Source organism: Python bivittatus, unplaced genomic scaffold (genome assembly GCF_059951505.1).
Source record: "Python bivittatus isolate LINGU-HERP-01145 unplaced genomic scaffold, Pbiv_v1 ctg000480_np1212, whole genome shotgun sequence".
Lineage (NCBI taxonomy): Eukaryota > Metazoa > Chordata > Lepidosauria > Squamata > Pythonidae > Python > Python bivittatus.
The window spans coordinates 81,236,655-81,256,723 of record NW_028277075.1 but is presented as its reverse complement, the minus strand read 5'-3'; the positions used below and the strand labels follow the sequence as shown (position 1 = coordinate 81,256,723).

The 20,069-nt window shown below is 44.1% G+C and overlaps 1 protein-coding gene across 1 annotated transcript; it reads right to left on the bottom strand.

Moving 5' to 3' along the window:
* Positions 1-6,115: 6,115 nt before the first annotated feature.
* Positions 6,116-14,437, bottom strand: INHBB (inhibin subunit beta B). Its single transcript, XM_088146419.1, has 2 exons — positions 12,785-14,437; positions 6,116-8,616 (listed from the first exon to the last, which is right to left on the bottom strand). The coding sequence occupies exons 1-2, from the start codon at positions 13,194-13,196 to the stop codon at positions 7,841-7,843; spliced, it is 1,188 nt and encodes a 395-aa protein (XP_088002545.1). The 5' UTR covers positions 13,197-14,437; the 3' UTR covers positions 6,116-7,840.
* Between the last annotated feature and the right edge of the window lie 5,632 nt (positions 14,438-20,069).

Genomic DNA, 20,069 nt, shown 5'->3' with positions numbered 1-20,069 from the left:
TGGCATTGCAGGGAAGAGGTTTACATAACTGCATGTAGTGTACTGCTCTGGCTGTTCCTCAGCCACTACGATCTGGCAACGTCAACAAGTTCACCTGAGTTACATCACATCTGAACTGCTGTAACACACGATACCCTGGAAGAGGAGCTGGAAACTTCAATGAAAGCAAAGCCAGCTGCCAACTAGTTATGATATCTGGGTCGCATCGGTCCCCCTTTGAAAAATCTGCCCTTGATTGCCAATCATTTTCTGAGAATTCAAGGTGATACTTTTAGGCTTCAAAGCCCTAATACCAGTTTGGGGGCTGTCTTCTTACTCTGAACTGCCCTGTTCTTTAGAAAAGGCAAACCACTGTTTGCAGAGGCCTAGTTGGCAGTGGAGAAAATGCATCTTCCCATTATTACTGTACTCCCTTCCCCCCCCCCCCCATTTTGCCTTCTAAATTGCTTTAGAAGTTTTAAAGTTGCTTTTGATAGATTTCATGGAGGTTTTCTGTTGCAGTTCTTTGAATTCAATAATTATTTGAATTAATAGCCTTCAGACAAGAATTATAGACATAGTTTTAGTAAATAAATACAAGTAGGAAAAAAAATCATCTTGATGACTGGGAGTTCAGCATATAGACTGAGTTTATTCAAGATGGAAAATGTTCATAGTGATATGATAATTTTGTGTGCAGTTTTCACAATTCCCAGGCATTACATGGTATTATACTTACCAGGTGATAAATAAATATACATGGATAAAACAGCCCTTAGATTTGGAATGTATGAGAAAAAAATCATTCCAGTTCACAACCCAACCCTTTGAACACTCTGTGAAAAAGCACACAGCATCTGTCCTTGGAGAGTTTGGCAACACCACGCAGGAAGAAGTCTTTGCTCCTCTTTGGATTTTTTCATGTCATTGCTACTGAATGTTATCAGCTTCATGTGCGTCGTACTGATATATAAAGGGAGTCTGAGTGAAAAAAATAACACCAATGTTTGGTGCCTGCTTCACTTATTTGAGAAGCAGTCATCCAACATGTGATATGCCAGTGTGAACATTAAATTGCCCTTTTAGAACCAGTAACTCATGGTGGTGGCGGCAGCTGCATCCAAAAGCATCTCGTAATTAGTGATTGCTCTTTTACTTCACTGTGTAGGAATTCTGGCCCATTCCTTCATGGTGAGCTGCTTCAACTCAGTAACAGCTCCGGTTTTTCTAGCAAGAACTGTTTGTTTCAGGTCCTGCCTATTTCTGTGGAGTTCTGGTCTGCAGCCTGATGTGGCCCTTCCAAAACACTAAATTTATCTTTCACCCATTGCTTGTGGATTTACCTGTATGCTTGGGCAATGGCTTCTATCATGCTACTTTCCCCATGAATCCCATTTTTTTGGTGATATAGCCATGAACGCTAATTTCCAAGTTAGTCAAGACAAGAGAAGCCTACAGATCACTGGATGTTGTTTTGGGGTTCTTTGTGGCTTCCTGGATGATTTTATCCTGAGTTCTTAGAGTGTTTTTTACAGGACAACTATTGGGAAGATTCACTGTTGTTCCAAATCATCTCCATTTGGAGTCTCTGAATCTGTGTGTGTGTGTATTTATATACAATCCAGTTCCCAAGATTTTGGATAGTCTACAAAAATAGGGTTAAAATATAAATAAATCAGCTACAAAAAACATAAGAATCAAGATCTCAGCAATCCAAATAGCAACCCAAATAAAAATGGTCACCCAATAAACATAAAAATCTCATGAACAATATGAACACCTCTAAAATCAAACTCCAAATTCCCCTCTGATCAAAACAGCCTTTGTGGCTCTACCAAAAATCAATACTCAGAGTGCCAGGCATACCTCCAGAGACAGTCTTTCAAAGTATGGGGGCTATCATGGAGAAGGGCTGTTTTTGCGTCTCTGCTTTCTTCACTTCTCCTAGGTGCAGAATTCTATGCACTCCCTCTCTACATACTTGTACCACAAGGCAGATCCCTTTAGGAAGTGATGGTCTTTAGGTGTCCTGGATCAAAACCATGTAGACCTTATAGACTAAGGCCAGTACTTTGAATTGGTAATTAGTGCAGTGACCAGATAATTGTTATTACATTACAATAGTGGGTCTCATCCAATCACAGCCTGGCTGCCATATATTCCACTAACTGCAATGTAAGGTAGCCCTGTACTGTATAGAGTGTGTAGTACCTCTTCTTTATATTCTAGGGTTTTTTTAGATTTTTTATCCCACGTTTATTATTTTTATAAATAACTCAAGGTGGCAAACATACCTAATACTCCTTCCTCCTCCTATCTTTCCCACAACAATCACCCTGTGAGGTGATTGGGGCTGAAAGAGAGTGACTGACCCAAAGTCATCCAGCTGGCTTTCGTGCTTAAGGCAGAACTAGAACTCACGGTCTCCTGCCTTCTAGCCCAGCGCCATCACCACTAGACCAAACTGGCTCTCAGTTTTAGCTCTGTATCTCACCTCAGAGATAGCATTTGTATGCAAGAAGGGGTCTTCTTGTCTATCAGGTTATTGAATGTACTCTTCCTGAAACCCAGGCTGGATGACCACTAAATGACAGCAAAGAGTTAGAGTTCTCTTTCCTGCCATCTAGCAATCCTGTGGATTTTTGCAGCCCTCAGTTAAACTTCTGTAGTACCTGTATGCAACATCAGTGACTTTTAGCATTAGTTATATGAAAATTCTGCTTTCTTGATAAATTATATTTTGGTAAAGTAATAGTATTATTTTTGTTGATGTGGCAAAGGCAGAGTATTTTTCAAGTTAAATTTTGATGTCTCTTGAGCTGATTTCTGTGATTACCCAAACAAGAAATCAGAATAACCTAAAGCAGCTTCATTGGAATAATAATGTATTTGCATTAAAGAAATCAGAACATTTAAGGATGTGAACATGTGTGACTTGGTATCTATTTCTTTAATAGTTATTAAAATGAGAGACAGATCTAGATGCATAAAGAATTAGTTGGAGAAAAGAAAGGAAAAGGATTTTCAATGGAGAAGTTTTTTTCCTTCTCTCCATTCTAGTTTGAACTTGCGAATGGGTGGATCTTCCTAGTGCTACAATATTGATTTGTTTTCTAGGCTGGTATCTGGGACAAAATGGCAACCCTAGCTACCTCCCAAATATCTAGCAGGGCACAATACATCCCTACCAGCTATTTCAAATTATCCAAGATGAATCTATTTTCCAAGAGTTATTCTGTGGTAATTTCTGACCTTGTTCTATTCCTGTTTTTGCATATTATGGATTCTTTCTTAAAATGTTGTTAGTATAAATTAATGTTGCCACATGATGATGATGATGATGATGATGATGATGATGATTGTAAACAAGCATGGAAGCATATATGAATGCTTTACTGTGAGATAATTACAGTTTACTATTATACCAACCACCTAAACAAGTGCCTTACAATGTGTTGTTCATGTAGGTTGGGGATTCTGGAAGTTGAAATTCAGCATATCTGGAGTGCACCATTGTGGGAAGCACTGCACTTTCCCACTGTCAAAAATCTTCCCAGCATTTAAATCACTGCAGAGAATAAATGAATGCAGCCAAAGCCAGGAGCTGAAGACACTTCAATCATGCATTATTCGGTAGAGTATGGGGACTTTGCAAAGTAATCCTTGCTTTGACAATAGGGATTTTAAAAACACAAATCTGTTTTCCTCTTTAAATAAGGGAGGGAAGGCACAAGGCATGGCTATCAGGCTGTTTGGGCTAGGGTATCAGAAGATATGTACGCTGGGCTTGACACGCTATCTGAAGATTAATGAGCTAAAATATTGAAAAAAGTACCACCACTGTGAATAGTTCAGACAGCAGAGACCATGTTTGGATCTCTGAGCTCTTTAAGTTTTAAAAAATAGCCAAAGAGAGAGGTTTAATTTAAAATGGATTCAATAACTGATTTATTTTCTCCCCCCTGGTGTCATATTCTGAATAAAAACATTTACCTTGAAGGTTCTGTTTACAGGTAGTCCTTGTTTAGCGACCACAGTTGGGACTGAAAACTTAGTTGTTAAGCAAAGTAGTTGCTAAGTGAAACTGCAACTGTGTTTATGATCTTACTTCAGCTTTCCTTTGCTTTACGGAACTGCAAAGGTCATAAATGCAAGGATTGGTCACAAAGTTACTTTTTCATCACCATCGTAACTGCGAATGGTCGCTGTACAAGGCAGTTGCTAAATGAGGACTACCTGCATTTTTCTTGTAGGGGAAACCTTCATAATATACAGATTAAATTGGAAAATAGCATATTTTTCATTAACATATTTTTTCCAATGCTGGAGTCTCAATCTGAATCATAGGATCTTATTACTTGAGGTGCACGGGCAGCTTTTGATCTTTACATTTTAGGAAATAGATAGTTCAAGATTAGGAATGGCCTATATGCTTATTTTCAAATTATATTCCAAAGGAATTCTGGCTTGAGCTAGGAAAGTTATCAGAGATTCCTAATCATGGATATCATGGACAGCAAATAAACTTTCCTGGAGGTCCACAGTGATTTTGCTTTGCACTGTGAAATTATATAGGAAACATTTGGAGCATCATATGGCATTCTACGCAGACTGAACTTAGCACGAGGGAGACCAACAGGCTCTCCATCATGTACCGGGCATGTGTTCTAAGCATCCCCAACCTTCTACTTGCTGGGACTACGGCTCTTAGCGTTCCAAGGCCCTTTCCTTGCTTACAGTTTCCATCAGTGCTAGACCACCCTGCCAACCCAGCTGTTCCTCTTGTTCATTGGAAGTGTTGGCCTTCCATTGTTCTCCAGCCAAGAATTTAAGCAGTGTTAGGTCCATCTTTCCTATTCCTGAAAACTGGTAATTTTTCCTGCTTCCATCAACAGGATCCTATGACAACATGGTATGGAAAAGAACATTGTGCTTCACCACTCCTTTTCTGGCAGGCAGGATGACAATGTGGCCAAAGTGGATCTTGGGCCTCTGGGAAGGTCATGTCTCATTCACTGGCCATCATTATTTAGACACTGACCAATATTGTTCTGAAAATATTGGCCTTCAACCTATGAGGCAAGATGTTTGATTACCAAGGTGCTATGAACACAGAATGGAGGCTATCATCCAGATATCCCAATTTATGATGGTAGTTCTTTCTACTAACATGGTGTGAACAGGATGGTATATTAAGTCAGGATTAAGGAAGGGCTGAAGGAGGGTGACAGTTTGAAAAATGCTACCCTAAAATCCAAACACACACCCATCCCTTGCTAAGATCCTACGGCAGGTGCATGTGGGTTCTATAGCAGAAAGTCTAAATGGGAAGCATTCTCTGATTTGAAAATGGCCATTCCAGTCCATGTAGGATATTTCATCCCAATCAATTTCTCTTTGGTTGGTAATTTTTCAAAAGCCTTGTTTTCCACAAGGGGTATTCTTGGTAAGAATATTGTGAAATGATGGATGAGGAAGAGCAAATACATGCTTGTTCTCAGTTAATCTTGGGATTTGCAAGGCCCTAGGCCATGTTCCCCTGAATTGTTTGCTCAAAACATTAGCCTTGTGGAATTTAATGGAGTTTGCACCTGCACTGAGTTCCCTGGCCCTTATCCGACCAACGGTTCCGCATTCATGCTTCCATTGAACAGAGCATAAGCGTGTTCAGCAATAAGGCCTTGATCCCCCAAGCTACAGATACTTTATAACAAAGCTTTTTCCAACAGTTCAGCATAACTGCAAGAAGCTGCTGCAGTTCTCAAGCTTTTTTCCCCCTCTTTTGTTTTATTTACTTAAACTGTACACAAATGCAAAATACTAGGACAGCAAATGTAAGTGAATGTTGTTTGGTATTTAAATTATGATGGAACAGAACCTACAAGGGACTTTATTAAATAAACAACAATTCAGTTTTCTTTCTTTTTTAAAGGATGTACATCTTGGAATGCCTCCTACATATGAGGGTATAGAGGAGATCCTGATCCAAAGACAATGGAATCTATTTTGTACCCTGAAAAGAAATTGGCAGGTCTTAACACAGAGTGTTCAGTATCACTATGTGACTATAGATACCGTGGCCTTGCCATCTGATAAAAATCACAATTAATACGTTGGCCTCTTTGGTTCCAAAATGTTCTGTATAATATATTTTCACTGTATCCAGTATTTTTGTTGCTATAAAAATAACTTTTTTTCAAAGGATAATTTCTCCTAAGTCATGCAACTACATCAGTGCAAACATGAAAACCAATCACTCGCTTTTAAAAAAAGAAGCAAAAGATTTAATTTCAAGTATAAAAAAAATATAAAAAGTACCGTCTCGTTTCAGTCCAGTTTCATCTAGTGTGGGTTGACACTTTAAATTGCATAGCTCATGCGGCACTTGTTTTTAAATCTAGAGAACAGTGAGCAAAAGGAAGTGCGCCATCAAGTACCAACCAGTCAAGGCATTGAAATCTGCAAGTGCTATAAGAACGTGCATTCAAGCAGGTTGCGAGTGCTATGATGTAGCATGGATTTCTGAGCTCTGCAGCCACCCTTGATACGTAAAAGGGTTTGAAAACCAAACTAAAGGTAATACCCTCTACTTGTGCATTCTCTCTCTCTCTCTCCTTTTTCTTCCTCAGGATGTAGTAAACATTCTCACAGTTTAAAAACACTGGGTGCTCCTCCTTTCCCAAAATGTATCCACTATGTGATTGAGATTTCTCTTATGGCTCGTAAGTTTACTTGCGCTAACACTGGCTTCTCTTTCATTCTGTCCTTTCCAGCTGTTCCCATTGTAACCTTACTGTACTCCAAGCATGGAACTTCAACTGCAGGTTTTGATGCTGCAAATCTTTTGAGAATGTAATACGGACCATGAGCAAAACTAGAACAGGAAGGGCCAAGTCTTTTTCGACAACGTACCAGGGATAATCATCCATGTGAGTGGTATGAGAGAACCTAGCTGTCCAGTAAAGCATAAAATCATGCCAATAGATCATTCAGAAGAATACAGCCACCATTCTGATATTAAGCACATGGTACTGTTTCTCTTTCTCTCTCTCTCTCTTACACAAACATGCATACGTACATACATACATACATACATACATACAGTGAGAGAGAGAGAGACTGGCTTCATCAGTGTTCTGTCCTGGAAGTGCTATATGTATATCTTACGTTCAACATCAAGAGGAAGGACTAATCTTGCACCAAGCAGGTAACCTGCTGCTTCCTTTTAGACCTTAGAGATGATGGTAGTTGGTTGTTTGTTTGGTCAGTCACTGAAATACTTGTGTATGGGCATATATGATTGTTTTCTTGTTTTTCTCTGAACATTTCATTCTAAATATAGGGCTGGTTGAAAGACAGAAGAAAACGTCTACTGGCCTGTATGCATATATCACCAGCAGACATCTAACTCCCTTACATAATGCCTTCCTCTGAGCTTGATCATGTAATGTGTGCGTTCGTGTTGCTGTAGGGGTGTGTGTGTGTGTGTACACACACACACACATAAACATACACACACACAGCAACATGAAGGCACACATACATACATACACATACTTGTGTCTTTGGGCATGTAGGTAGGATTAAGTAACTTGATAGCATTAGTTTATATGTAATAGTATACTTTTAGTGTCCAGGATCCATAGATTGCCACTGTCCTGACAACAGAGTGCAATGATATATATTTATATATTTTTTTTCTCAGTGCTATTGCTGCTTTTGCTGCGGTTGCCTCTGCAGTAATGTTTAACATCCATGCCCAGAAGGAAGAAAAAGAGCAGTCGCGCTTCCAAATCCATTCAGTAGGGGAATCTTCTCACCCCCTCCCTGCCCCTGCCCCTTCCAAACATCCTCCTCCAGATCAGGCGCAACCACATTCTTCCACAATCATATTGGGAACGTCTCTCTTCACGATGTTGTATTCATCATCAAAGTACAGCATGGAGATTGTGCTAAGTTTGGTTGGAATGCAACAGGAGTTCACGGTGCCTGGGTTCAGCCCTCGCATGCGGTACTGATTCACTACTGCTGTGTGAAAAGAGGAAGCGGAGCCCGGGACTCCGGCCAAATAGGCTGGGCAGCTCCCTTCACAGTAATTCCCATAGTAACCCATTGGGGCTATGATCCAGTCATTCCATCCAATGATCCTAAAGTCAATGTAAAACTGTTGCCTGCAGCATAAATTGGTCCTGCCATCACATTCCAGGCCTCTTTTCCGAATCCTGTGCTTGTTGTCAGCCAAGCGGGCTTGCACCACTAAAAAAGGCCGGTGAGATTCATCCCCAGAATCCACATAAATTGGCAGCACTGAATACTCTTCGCAGCCTTCACACTGAATGTCCAAACTCAATCTTCTCTCTCCTTTCTCAAACAGAGCTTGGATTGCTTCTGTCATGGGAAATGTGTGCCAACCACTTCTTTTGAGATCAACTTTCTTTTCAACCACATTCCACTTGTTGCTAGTGTCCGAGTCTTGGAAATACACTTTGACTCTTACTTTTCGCCGGCTGCCTTTCTCCAAGACATATGGAAGCAGCTTCAAGTAAAGCCACAAGCTGGCTTGAACCACAAACAAATTCTGATTCCCTTCATTAGAAATGAAGAAATAGAGGCGCATTCTAGAGGATGACAGGTCATCTAGGATATAACGGGGAAAAAAAAACATTAAGTTCAAAAGATGTTTATGTTAGGTTTTCTTAAAGAAAAAAAAATTAATTGTGGATCAAAATAAATGCATAAGATTATTATCCGCCACAAATAATATACATCAATGGCTACACCAGAAAAAAAGGTGGGGGGGGGCGGGGGAGAATGCACACGGTCAACTATAAATTGCAAAGTTAGTTCAGTGGCTGAATCAGTATTAGAAACCCATTATAAAGTAAGTTCCCAGAGAGAAACTAATCAGGGTATGGGGGAAAAAAGCCAGATCCTTAGAAATTAGTATACAAGCAATTAAGTTCAGATAGATGGAAAGTCATGAAAGGAACTCTGAGCACCTGGATAAGTGCTAATTAGTTTTTTTAAAGTGTTGGCCTGGCACAGGCCTCCCTCCTGTATAATCTTCCCAGAAAGCACAAATTGTTAACAATCAGGGAACATTTTTCAGAGAAAGGATTTGGTTACAATTTAGATGTACTGTAATGTCACGCAGTAGCTCTGTAATTCTTGGGAAATGCAAGGACTTGACTTGTCCACTTAACCAAAGCTAAATTCTTACCAGGATTGTAAAATTGTCTGATTTTGATTGTTTCAGATTGCAAATAGAAGCATGTTCCTTTGTATAACAATATCCAGAACATAAAAGTTTCAGAGAAAGCATTCTAGCACAACTGTCTCCCTGACATTTTAGCTTTCAGTGTGCTGGGGTGAGGGGAGTTAGTATTCAATACTATGAGCCTCACCCACCAATAGCTCAAAGGGGTACTATCCAAGCAAAGGTTTACTGCCTTAATAAGAACTGAGGTGGCAGAGCAGATGCATTTGTCATAATTGTGCCCAGAGAGATAGCTTGTCCTGCTAACTTCAATTCCCTTTTGCACAATTCTTAAAGGTACAGGATTCCTGTCTTATTTATTTACTTGGTATCTGGACACACTAAAGCAGGGTTCCTCAACCTTGGCAACTTTAAGACGGCTGGTTCCCCTTGCTGGCTGGGGAATTCTGGAAGTTGAAGTCCACATATCTTAAAGTTGCCAAAGTTGAGGAACCCTGCTTTAAAGAAGACAAGTCCTCTTCTACTCCTTGCAGGTGGTTTGTTTAACCATGGAAGCAAAAGATGAACTTCAGACATTAATATTTTATAAGTCCCACACAATTTTCTGGGTAAGTTAAGCAAGTTTTCATTGCACCCAATAGGTGATAGATCCAGACTTAGTCATACTTAGAATAGGTATTTTGAAATCAATGGGATTTAACTTAGACAAGACTAATTCAAGTCCCACTGATGCCAGTGGGATTAACTCTGGATCCAACATAATGTCATTGTTGTTTTTTTTTCATTGAGATTAAAGCAAGAAAGCAGATGCCATGAGTATCTGGTTGCTGCCTTCTGGTTTTTAATTTATATATTTATAATATGAACACTACATGGGACAAGCTGGCACTGAATCTCTTACCCAAACACCTCTGACCTAGAAATTACAATCCTGTGTACATTTATATGAAACAGGTCTACCTCTGAGCAAATATGCACAGGATCACACAGCTCCAGAGTTTATTCAGTATTCTTCATTCTGCTTCATTTCATTCCAATTCACTGCCACATCGTTCAGTTTGCTGAAGACAAAAACCCTAGTTCTGGCATTGTCAAGCAGAATTGCAAAATCTTTGTAGTTTAGACCCTGTTCTTACAGTGCCAAAGGAATCAGTTATCTTTATATATATTGATAACACTTTATTAGTAGTAATATTGGATGGATACATATTCTTAATCTAAACTTTCCAGGACCATGATGGAGAAAATATCACATAGTATGTTGAATGTGTATTTATCAGAAAGCTGTAGTCCCAACACATCCAAATAGCACCAGTTCTTTAAAGGATTATAGGTAGCCAATGCAAATTTCTTGCAATATGGAAATTTGTACCTACCGTAAGCAAGTCATAAATAGCATACAAGGTAACAGTGACATATCAATGATAAACAGGTAATAAATTATGATTGCAGTGGGAAAAAAGGAGGAAGATAACTAAAGTTTTAATAGATTTGTCCTTCTCCCATTTTACCCACCCAGATAGCATCCATTCACCTATCCATTTATCTCTTCCTGCCTTGTATGTAATAATGGTTTTCAAACTTTCTACCTTAAAGCATCCCTTTTTACAGTACCTGCTCTCCTGAGGAACCCCTGAACATTTATTATGAATCCAACATTGCTGCAAATGATTTAGGAACACATGTCATATTCACACTCAGCTCATACACAGGACACTGCTAGGCCACACTATTGCCCTGTGTTTACTGGGTGTGTGATTTAGAACACACCTAATGTTCTTTTATATTTGCGTTCTGCTGGAAAGGAAAGCTTGTTTGTCACCTTCTCACTGAAGAATCCCTGATAAACTTCCAAGGAACAAGATGTTTTAAAACCACTGTCAAGTATTTGCACTGGTGGTTTTACTAGCTGGCAGCTGTAGAACACAGAAACGTAGATACAAAATATCAGGGAAAGGAGGGTCAGACAGATATTGTTTAAGATGTAGAGTGAGAAAATATCACTTGGATATGCAAGAAGGTAACTTCAGCACATTAGATCAGCTAAACTGGAGACGTGGGATAGATATAGTACTATTAAAATAGAAGGAGCAATAGAATCACAGAGGAACATGGAAGTAAGGAAAAAAGGTGGATGTTACACCAGAGGAAGAAATACAAGATGAGCAGATATTGTTGTGAATTGGGAAATGAGAAGGAAAAATGGATTAAATGCTATCACAAATGCAATTCTTATGGGTGAGTAAATACTAATGGGTGATATTGCAGAGTAGTATCTGATTATTTTTACTGATTCATAACTTCATACTCTGGTTTAACTGATATGTAGGTGGATGGATATGGAATAGGAACTAGAAAGCCTTGCAGAATAATGAATGCATCTAAAAATGACATGGATGGGCTCACCAAAGGAGAGTATTAATGAATTAAGGTTATGAATAATGGAGAGTGTATGTGAGGAAAAAAGGTTAGAGGTCACTGAGCGGATGGATATATGTATGTGAATGCCCAGAAGCTCTCTGAGGCTGAAGGAGCTGAGGGAGTAGAAGAAAGTCAGGTGGTGCACAGGACGGGGTTAGAAAGATGGAAAGGTTACTGAGCAAAATAGGTCAATAAAGCAGAGCAGCCAAGTTCACGTTACCAGTTGATAGCAGGCACAAAAGGAGGAGAATCTATGGCCAGAGAGGTGGGTGGGGCAGGAGGATGGGGGCTGGAAGGGATGAGAATGGATCCCTGGATGAAGAGGTTAGGAGAACAGATATTCTGTATGGCACAAGCTAAAAAACAGGGTGTGGAACAGCCAGTGGTAGATGGATTGGAAGCAATGCACAGCAGGAAAAATAGTGAATGGGTTTTGCATGGGAAGGAACTATGCCATGAGGATGGCAGAGGTTTCTGAGAGTAGCATGTATAAACCTATAGCCTGTGGGAGGAAAATATGACAAAGAGATCTGATCAGCAGAGCCTGGAGGATGGGTGGTAAATAGATGGAATTTTTGTAGCAGGCATGCTAGCAGAAGGTTAAGCTACGTAAGGATTAGGTTTAAGTGGAACAAGTACTACAAATGAATAGACTAGTAGACTTGATTACAGGGACAGAAACCACGAATGGAGAGGTGAATAGAGGGGTGTGGAACAGATCGCACAGAGGGTAAATTAGAACCGAGCAGGAGTTACAAAACCATATGACAGGAATTTAGCCCACACTCTAAAGAAATAAAGGCGGGTGTGGCAGTAGTTGGAAAAGGGGAGGTAAGGGGAGTGTAAATCAGAAGGATGGAGCTGGACGGGTAGGCCAGGCCAGGATGGGACTGATGGGAGGAAAATGGATAGGATGGGCAGTCGAACGGGGGCGGAGGGTCCCTGGAAGGCAGAAGAGGCAGCGTAAAGCAGGTGAGGTGGGACGCGGGTCTGGAGGAAGGACCGGCGGCCCCCAGAGGGGAGCGGTGGGATTGCAGAGACCGGGAAGTGGCTCGCTGCGGGCGAGACGGGATGCTCGGACCCACGTTCCGAGGCGGAGGCGACGGGTGCTTGGGGCCAAAAGGGCGATGCGGGAGGGTGGGCGAGGCCCACGAGCGGGCAACCCACCTGTCTCGGCGAAGCTGATGATCTCAGAGACCTGCTGATGGGCCGCGGGCCCCGCACTCGCCTGCCCGTCCAGGCTGGGGATCTCGACGCGGCCGTCCTCACGCACCTTGCCGGCGTGCAGCTTGCGCAGCGCCGTGACCAGAGCCGCCTTGGGCACGGCGTGGGTGATGTTGGGCCGGTCGCGCATCTGGAGGCGGCTCAGGATGTGCCTCTTGATGGCCTCCAGGAAATCGCCGTCCACCTCGCCGGGCTCCTCGGGGGGCCGCCGGAAGCCGCACGAGGTGCAGGTGTCCAGGGGGGCGGCCCCGGGAGGGGTTGGCGAGGCTCCGGCGCCCAGCACCAGCCAGCACGCCTCCGCCAGCAGCAGCAGAAGCGAGGCGGCCAGGGCCCCCCTCCGAGCCGCCCCGTCCATGCCGATCACCGGGCAGTGCCGCTCCGAGGTTGGGATCTGAGCCGGGGGGCCGGCCGGGTTGGGCGCGCGGAGCTCAGGGCGGTCGGTAGGGCGGCGGACAAGCCCCACGAGAAGAGCGCGAGCGGGGCGGGGGCGCTATCTTGCGAGAACGGCTGCCGAATCGGCGGGGGCACAAGGCCAGCAAAGGGAGCTTCGGCGGACAGGTCGCGGGGCGGGGAAGAGGGGTCGATCGGGAAAGCCGATTCCCCCAGGGCAGCCGGAGTCCCCCCGCGGCCTCACTCGGTCACTTGCCAGCGGGTAGCTCCAAAGCAGCCAACTCCTCCGTCATGATGTCAGTGGTTTGCCTTCAGGCAGGGAGCGTCCAGCCAAAAGCAGGCAGGAGGTGGGGAGAGAGCGCTCTTTTTTAGCCAAGAGTCATCGGGGGGCCAAAGGGGAGGGGGAAGACGGGGTGGCGTGGAGGATCCACGAGGCAGATTTGAGAGTCAATCCAATTTATAGCGACAGGCTGGGGACACTCCAATCAACGATGCCTCCCTATCCTTCGCCACACGAAGAGGCGGTCGGGTGTGGGGGGAAGCTCGCCAAATCCAATCCACCAAGCCGGTCCCTTGATACGCTTTGCAGCTGCCCTCTTTAGCGCGGTGAGCGCGGTCTCCCTTCTGCGCCTTTGGTCGCTCGCCTCTGACAAAGCCTGTTAACCTGAAAGCAAAGAACGGGAAGCAAGTAGGGAGAGGACCCAGGAAAGATCCGGTCAATTGCAAAAAAAAATTTTTTTTTTAAGCGGCTGCTCCTTTCTCTCAGACGGATTCCTCTTTTGGAGTCCCTTTTGGGTCAAGTTGGGGCTACAGTCCAGCCGATGGGGCCCTTTCCTGGAGGTCCCTTGAGCATTCAGCTTTCCAAGTTAAAACACGGTTGGAAACAAATGTTATCAAAGAAAGCCACGGGAGGAACAAGGAAAAAGCTCCAGAAGTAACTTGAAGAAATCTAGCCAGTGGGTCCTGCTTAAAGCTGCTCACTCTCAGGGGTCCCCTTCGCCTCAAGCAATGCTGTCCCGGTTAGTGTTTGGCACTAGGATTTCTTGTGAGTAAGCGCAGACTGAGAGCGCTGCCTCCCTCCGCCAGTTGAGCTTTGCTTGTGCCTCGTATTTTAATTTCTCTCTCTCTCTCTCTAGCTCGCTCGCTCCCTTCCGCTCCTGAACCTGACGTTCCGCCCCCGCTCTCCAAGCAAAAGGTCTCGGTTGGAAAAGCGCTTTTCTTTTCCTTCCCCACCCCTTCCTTCCTTGCTTCCTTCCTTCCCTCCCTCCCTCACCTGCCAAATCATAACGTTGGGCCACTTTTCTTTTAAAACTTTTATACGGATTGCAGCAAGTTCCTGATGTGGAAATAATACCTCTACTTGTTTCTTAAACGAACCCTATCCCTAACTCCCTCCCCGACACACACACACGCACGCGCACATACACACACGTACGCGTAGCAGAAGTTGGCGGTTAAAGATGTGCTTTGCCAGTCTACGAGGAATAACGTTAGCTGCCATGCAGTTAACCTGCCAAGCTGCTAGCCCATTGGGAGGATCGTTGCGGATTAGAGTCTGTGGAAGGGGTGACCGTGGACACTGCGCAGCTTTCTCTTCCAGCTCTTGCCTGTCATGTGGGCCTTATAGCAGCCGACCTTGCTGGACTGTTACAGTATAGGAAATTAGGAAATAAATAAATACATAAATAAACAAATAAATAAATAGCCGATGTGACTGCTGCATCACTTGGAGGGCACATTTGGAGAAGTGACAAGTATAGCGAACAACTATACCCCCAGTATGCTCCACATGTCTAACCTACCATGTCTAAGAGGAGTAGCATGGGAATAGACAGGGAGGCAATTCTAACATGAGAAGAAACAGCAGAGGGTCTTTCCTTGGGTAAGACAGGGAGTCCAGCTGGGCTTCTGGTGATTGCATGGATATGTCCATCTGTGGTTACCTTGTCTTTGGTATGGAAGGTTTGCCTTGCTTGCTACTACCATTGTTTTAAACTTTCCAACCCAAACTACAGACCTGTAATTTCTTGGTGGTCTCCCAACTTGCTAAACTTTTCTTAAGATCAGCCAAGGTTGGCTGGTGCTACCCTGAGGATTATTTAGCTCAGAACTGTCTTGGGGGTGGCCTGTCACCTTCTTTATTGACGGACTTTACTCCTGACTAGCCTAGCTTGGTTCTCCATCAGTAAAAATCGGTCCCCCTTGGGTTGGAGTCAAAACTCAAGTCTCAGGAGATTCAGCCCAAAGTATGAATGGCAGGTAGCAGTTTGGGGAACTTGCCCTTTAAAGAGGTACAGAAAGCAGGGCCAAATTGAGCAACCCAAACAGTTGGATTAGTGTACCTGAAGGCCTTGCCCTCCAGTAGCAGGTAGACTTGCAGAGTACATGCATGCAGTAAATCTAACAAGGTAGCTTAAATAGTGTGGGATCTGCTCAGGATATGGGACAGGCTCATGCATGGCAAAAGGTGCCAAGGAAAAAGATGGTAGGAATCGCTCTGCTCTGCTTCTCCTGATTAGCTTCTCTGAAGGAGGGTCGGGCTCCTGAGGCCCAGTACTTTCCAGTCTTAAGAAGGGACCAGCTTAGGTCAAAGGGCTTTGCAAGGAGGCATTCAAGTGTTATCCATGTCCACGAACATCTAGGACAGTGTGCAAGTGAGAATCAAAGCCGGGCAGCTTGCCAGGGGATCATTACTCTGTGCGGCCACATCAAGCACTGGTCGATCAAGGAGGAAAGGGGGACCGGGAAGTTACCACGAAGAGATGGGCAAAGGAAGGGAGAGGAGACACAAAAGGCAGGGGCTGGCTGGTGCCCTGCGCGCCTCCTTGCTTCTTGGTATTCCGGGGGCATGCTCGGCTTGATCGCTGCCGCCTCTGGAGGGCTTCTCATCGGGGAAATCCCTGGCTTTTCTTAAGGCCTGGCTTCGACCTCCTCCCCGCAATCCAGCGCCCGTCCTTTTCATCCGCTCTCGCCGGAGGAGGAGGGGGTTCGCCTGCTTGTCCCCCTGGCGTGGGAGTGCGTGGGGACGGGGGTGGCCTTGATTCAGCCGCTCTGGCTCGCGGCGCGGCTTCTTTAATAGGCAGCCGCAGGCTCCAAAGGCGGCGAAGCAGGGGAGGGGGGCGAGAGAGAGAGAATAGAGCTTGCACCTGGCACTGCCAGTGGGAATCTTGCCCTTATCCCGGGCAACAGAGAGCGAAGAAACAAAATAAAGCCACCCAGAGCACGAAGACAGCACACAGAGAAACACACACGCAATCACGCCGCTACAGCCGAACGCTCGCCGAAGGCAGAACAAACACACACCAAGCGAGCGCTTTACAACAATGGAAACAGAGCGCGAGAGAAGGTCGGGGCAACACCACATCCTTAGCTCCCCAGCGCCCAGAACTTGCTGCCCTGAAATCCTCCTCGGAGAAATGCGCGGCCGAAACATGAATCGCCTCCCGCGGCTTCCAGGCCCCCTCCCCCAGGCTTAGGCCTCGGTTCTCGGGCCCTTGAGAGCTGGGACTCTCGCGGCCTCCGGGGCGCCCGCAGACTGGGGGCAAATCTGTCAATCAACGCCTTTCCAAACGTGCGCGCGCGCGCTTCGCAGCTTCACACGTTCTCCTCAAACCCGTTTTCTCCAGTAAGCCGAGGACTTTTCTGGACTCGGTTCTGGCTTCTTAAGATTCTGATTTCTGTCCGCAGATATTTCTGGGGACAATCTACTCGGAATTAAAGCCTGCGGGTTTCAGTGGGACTTTCCTCTAAGTAAGCGTGCCCCGCATCTCAGCCTTAACTTGGCAGTCCTTTTACGCTAAGTCCCAGGTGGCTCACTTCCAAGGAGTTGAGCGCGGAATACCAGACTTGCGCCAAATAGGTCCGTTTGCCTCGATGGGCAGTTGTCTTCTATGAGATTACTTCCGAGTCGAAGTGTTTGAGGGTGCTTTGGATGTCCCAATGGAATCAATGGGGATTCCATTGATTCGGATTAATAGGAGCTGTGGGGCCCACGCACCAATCTTCAACCGTACTCCCCTTCTCCCCGCCTCCCTGCCCCCGACGCTTCCTTCCAATGGCTACCACGCAACACGGAGAACAACCCGGGATTCAAAGGGGGCGCGGGAAAGTACCGCAAGCTGGAAGAGGCTCTGTTTCGCCGCTGGCAACGAGGCCGGCGGCAGGTTCATTGAAGCCCTGCGCTTGTCGGAAAAGCCGCTCGGCCACCCGCTCCAGGCAGGGCAGAACCAGCGCTCTCCCGTGGGGCTCCAGGCGAGGCGCAAGGGGGCAAGTCTTTTACGAAGTAGGTGAAAGCGGCGGCGCCGCCGTCAGGCGCCCGGTCCTCTCTCCAGCAGGCCGGAGACGGTCCAGGGAACTTTAGGCAAATGGCGCCGCCTGTCGCTTCTTGCTGGAAAAGGGCCAGCTGCCCGAAAGCTCGTCCTCTTTCCTTCCTCCCTTCCCTTCTCGGCCACCACTGTCTTCAGAGGAAGTGTTATGGCAGACAAAAAGGATTGCCTCAGTGTCTGTTTTTGTACTTCGTTGGCCTTTGCAAGGCCTTAGCGCCGACTCTCACGGAATGTTCTGTGAGCCCTGAAACTGATTCGATAATCATTAATTGATTAATTAGATAAATGATTTGGAAGCACAAGCTCGGCCTGCCTCTTTCACCTCACATGCCTTAAAATCTGATAACCTTGCAGTCTCCTGTAGGGAGACCCTGCAGATACGCTAAAGGTTGAACATTCAAATGTTTCAAGGTCAAAAAAGTTGTTTCAAGTTTAAGCTGGGCTTTTACCACTTTCTATGAGATCTGAGCTGCTTTCGGCAGAACAACTGCCAGTTTCCAGTTGGCAGCACAGACAAATCGAAGAGTTCGCCTTCCTCTCCATTAGCTAAAGAGCTTTGTGGGCGCTTTGTTAAGAAATGCCACTTGCATGAAGTAATTAGGTCAAGTGCAGAGACCACCAAGTGTAAATCTGAGTGAACTGCCCATCTCCAACCAAGATTACTATGTCAGATCACAAATATTAGAAGTTGTTTAAGGTGATCTACTTACTGCAACTTTTAAACAAGTGACTCTTGTATTACCCCATCACCTTGTTCACACCTCATAATTTAGCATTATTTAATAAAAGCAGAGTGCTTCTACCTCAGTGTTCTAGGCCCAAAATAAATAAAAGCAAATGCAGACTATCATAATGATTTTCCATACCTGCATAAGATTGCAATCTATGTACTTGTACTAGAAAATAACCCCACTGAATACAATGGGGATCATTTTTTGCATAAATAAGAACAGTAGAACGGTAGCCTCATGGACTTGATGTGGTCTGGCTTCATTCATTTCAACTTTCCCTGAAGTTCCTATATGCACTTGACCTAATTACTTCATGCAAGTGGCATCTTTTATACATACATATGTATATGAACATGCACATATATACGCACACAGCCATCCATTGATCATCTATCTTTCAAAATGAGAAGAGGTATATTTGATACAGCAACCGCTGGGGCATTGCGATAGCATATGAAAAGAGAAAGTTCTGCACAGCATGAAGCATTTCCACACTGAACACTGATTAATGCTTGCATTTTAAATATTTTTACATGGGAATTAGAACTGGTATACCTCTAAGGCTGTGATTCCAAGTAACCTTGACTCTGTCTTTATTTTAACCAAAATTCTGGATTTGGGAATTGTACACTGCCCAGAGTTGGTTGGTTGGAGTGGCCTATAGGCCCTGTAAATAAAGAACATAAACAAACATTTTCTTGGGCTTAAATATATTGAATTTATTGGGGCTTAATTCTAACTAGATATTCTTTGGCTTATGTCAGTGTTGTCCAAACTTGGCCACTTTAAGATGAGTGGACTTCAACTCCCAGAATTCCCCAGCCAGCATGGGACTTCAATTCTGGGAGTTGAAGTCCACTCATCTTAAAGTGGCCAAGTTTGGACAACACTGGCTTATGTTGTTCATCACATACATTTCAACATGCATTTATTAGTTCTAAATATATATGTTTTGTATCAGGTGTTAATTAACTCATACTACATAAGAGCGATTCAGCTTATCATTGAACACTCAAATATCCTGAGATCTCATGCAGTGAGTGAAATAAGATTTCTGTATTTAAATCTGGCAACTTCTCCTTTTCCTGTATTTGCAGCATCAAGTGCACCTGATTTGTCAGGAACATATGGGGGAAGGTGAGTCTCTTGTAGCTCTGTTACATATTGGTATATCTAAAACATTAACACTTACGCTGCAGGTTCTAATATCATTCAATATGATTTCATTTTCCAGTCTACTTGAGGACTTGTGATCTTTTTTCATATTTTTTCCTGACACCCCATTTACAAGCATTAACAGCCTCTGCAGCTCCACATCTGTAATCTCATTTGCAGCTCATAGCAAGTACAAAAGCTGGCAGTTTATACCAACATGTACATCCAAATAAATCAATGTCAGAAACTTTCTACACATTGATAAAAATGGGTATTTTATGAAACTAGTTTGTAAGGTGGTAGACACTGCTCTGCGGTCAATCATTGAATTATTAGTAGGATCTAATAATTTTTTTATTATTTTTTTTAATCTGGTGCATTGTTTAAATCTAACTAGGATAATAAAGAATAGTGATAGAATAGCTTTAAACCTTTGCAAGTGCATTTAGGGAATAATTTGAACTCCATAGGATTTAATTCTGAATAACATACATAAAATCAAGAAAACAACCAAGCTCAGAGAACCCCAAAGACACCACAGTTCAACCCTGAGCTACACATATTCTCTTCTATTGGTATACATAAAATCAGGCTGATTTAACAAGATTCAAGCTCTGAGTTTAGGTG

What these genes read in the sequence shown, in the direction of transcription:
- INHBB (XM_088146419.1), bottom strand. Translation starts at nt 13,196, where the DNA reads ATGGACGGGGCGGCTCGGAGGGGGGCCCTGGCCGCCTCGCTTCTGCTG. An exon ending in CATCAGCTTCGCCGAGACAG is followed by an intron (nt 8,617 to 12,784) that starts GTGGGTTGCCCG and finishes GTTATATCCTAG; the next exon opens with ATGACCTGTCATCCTCTAGA.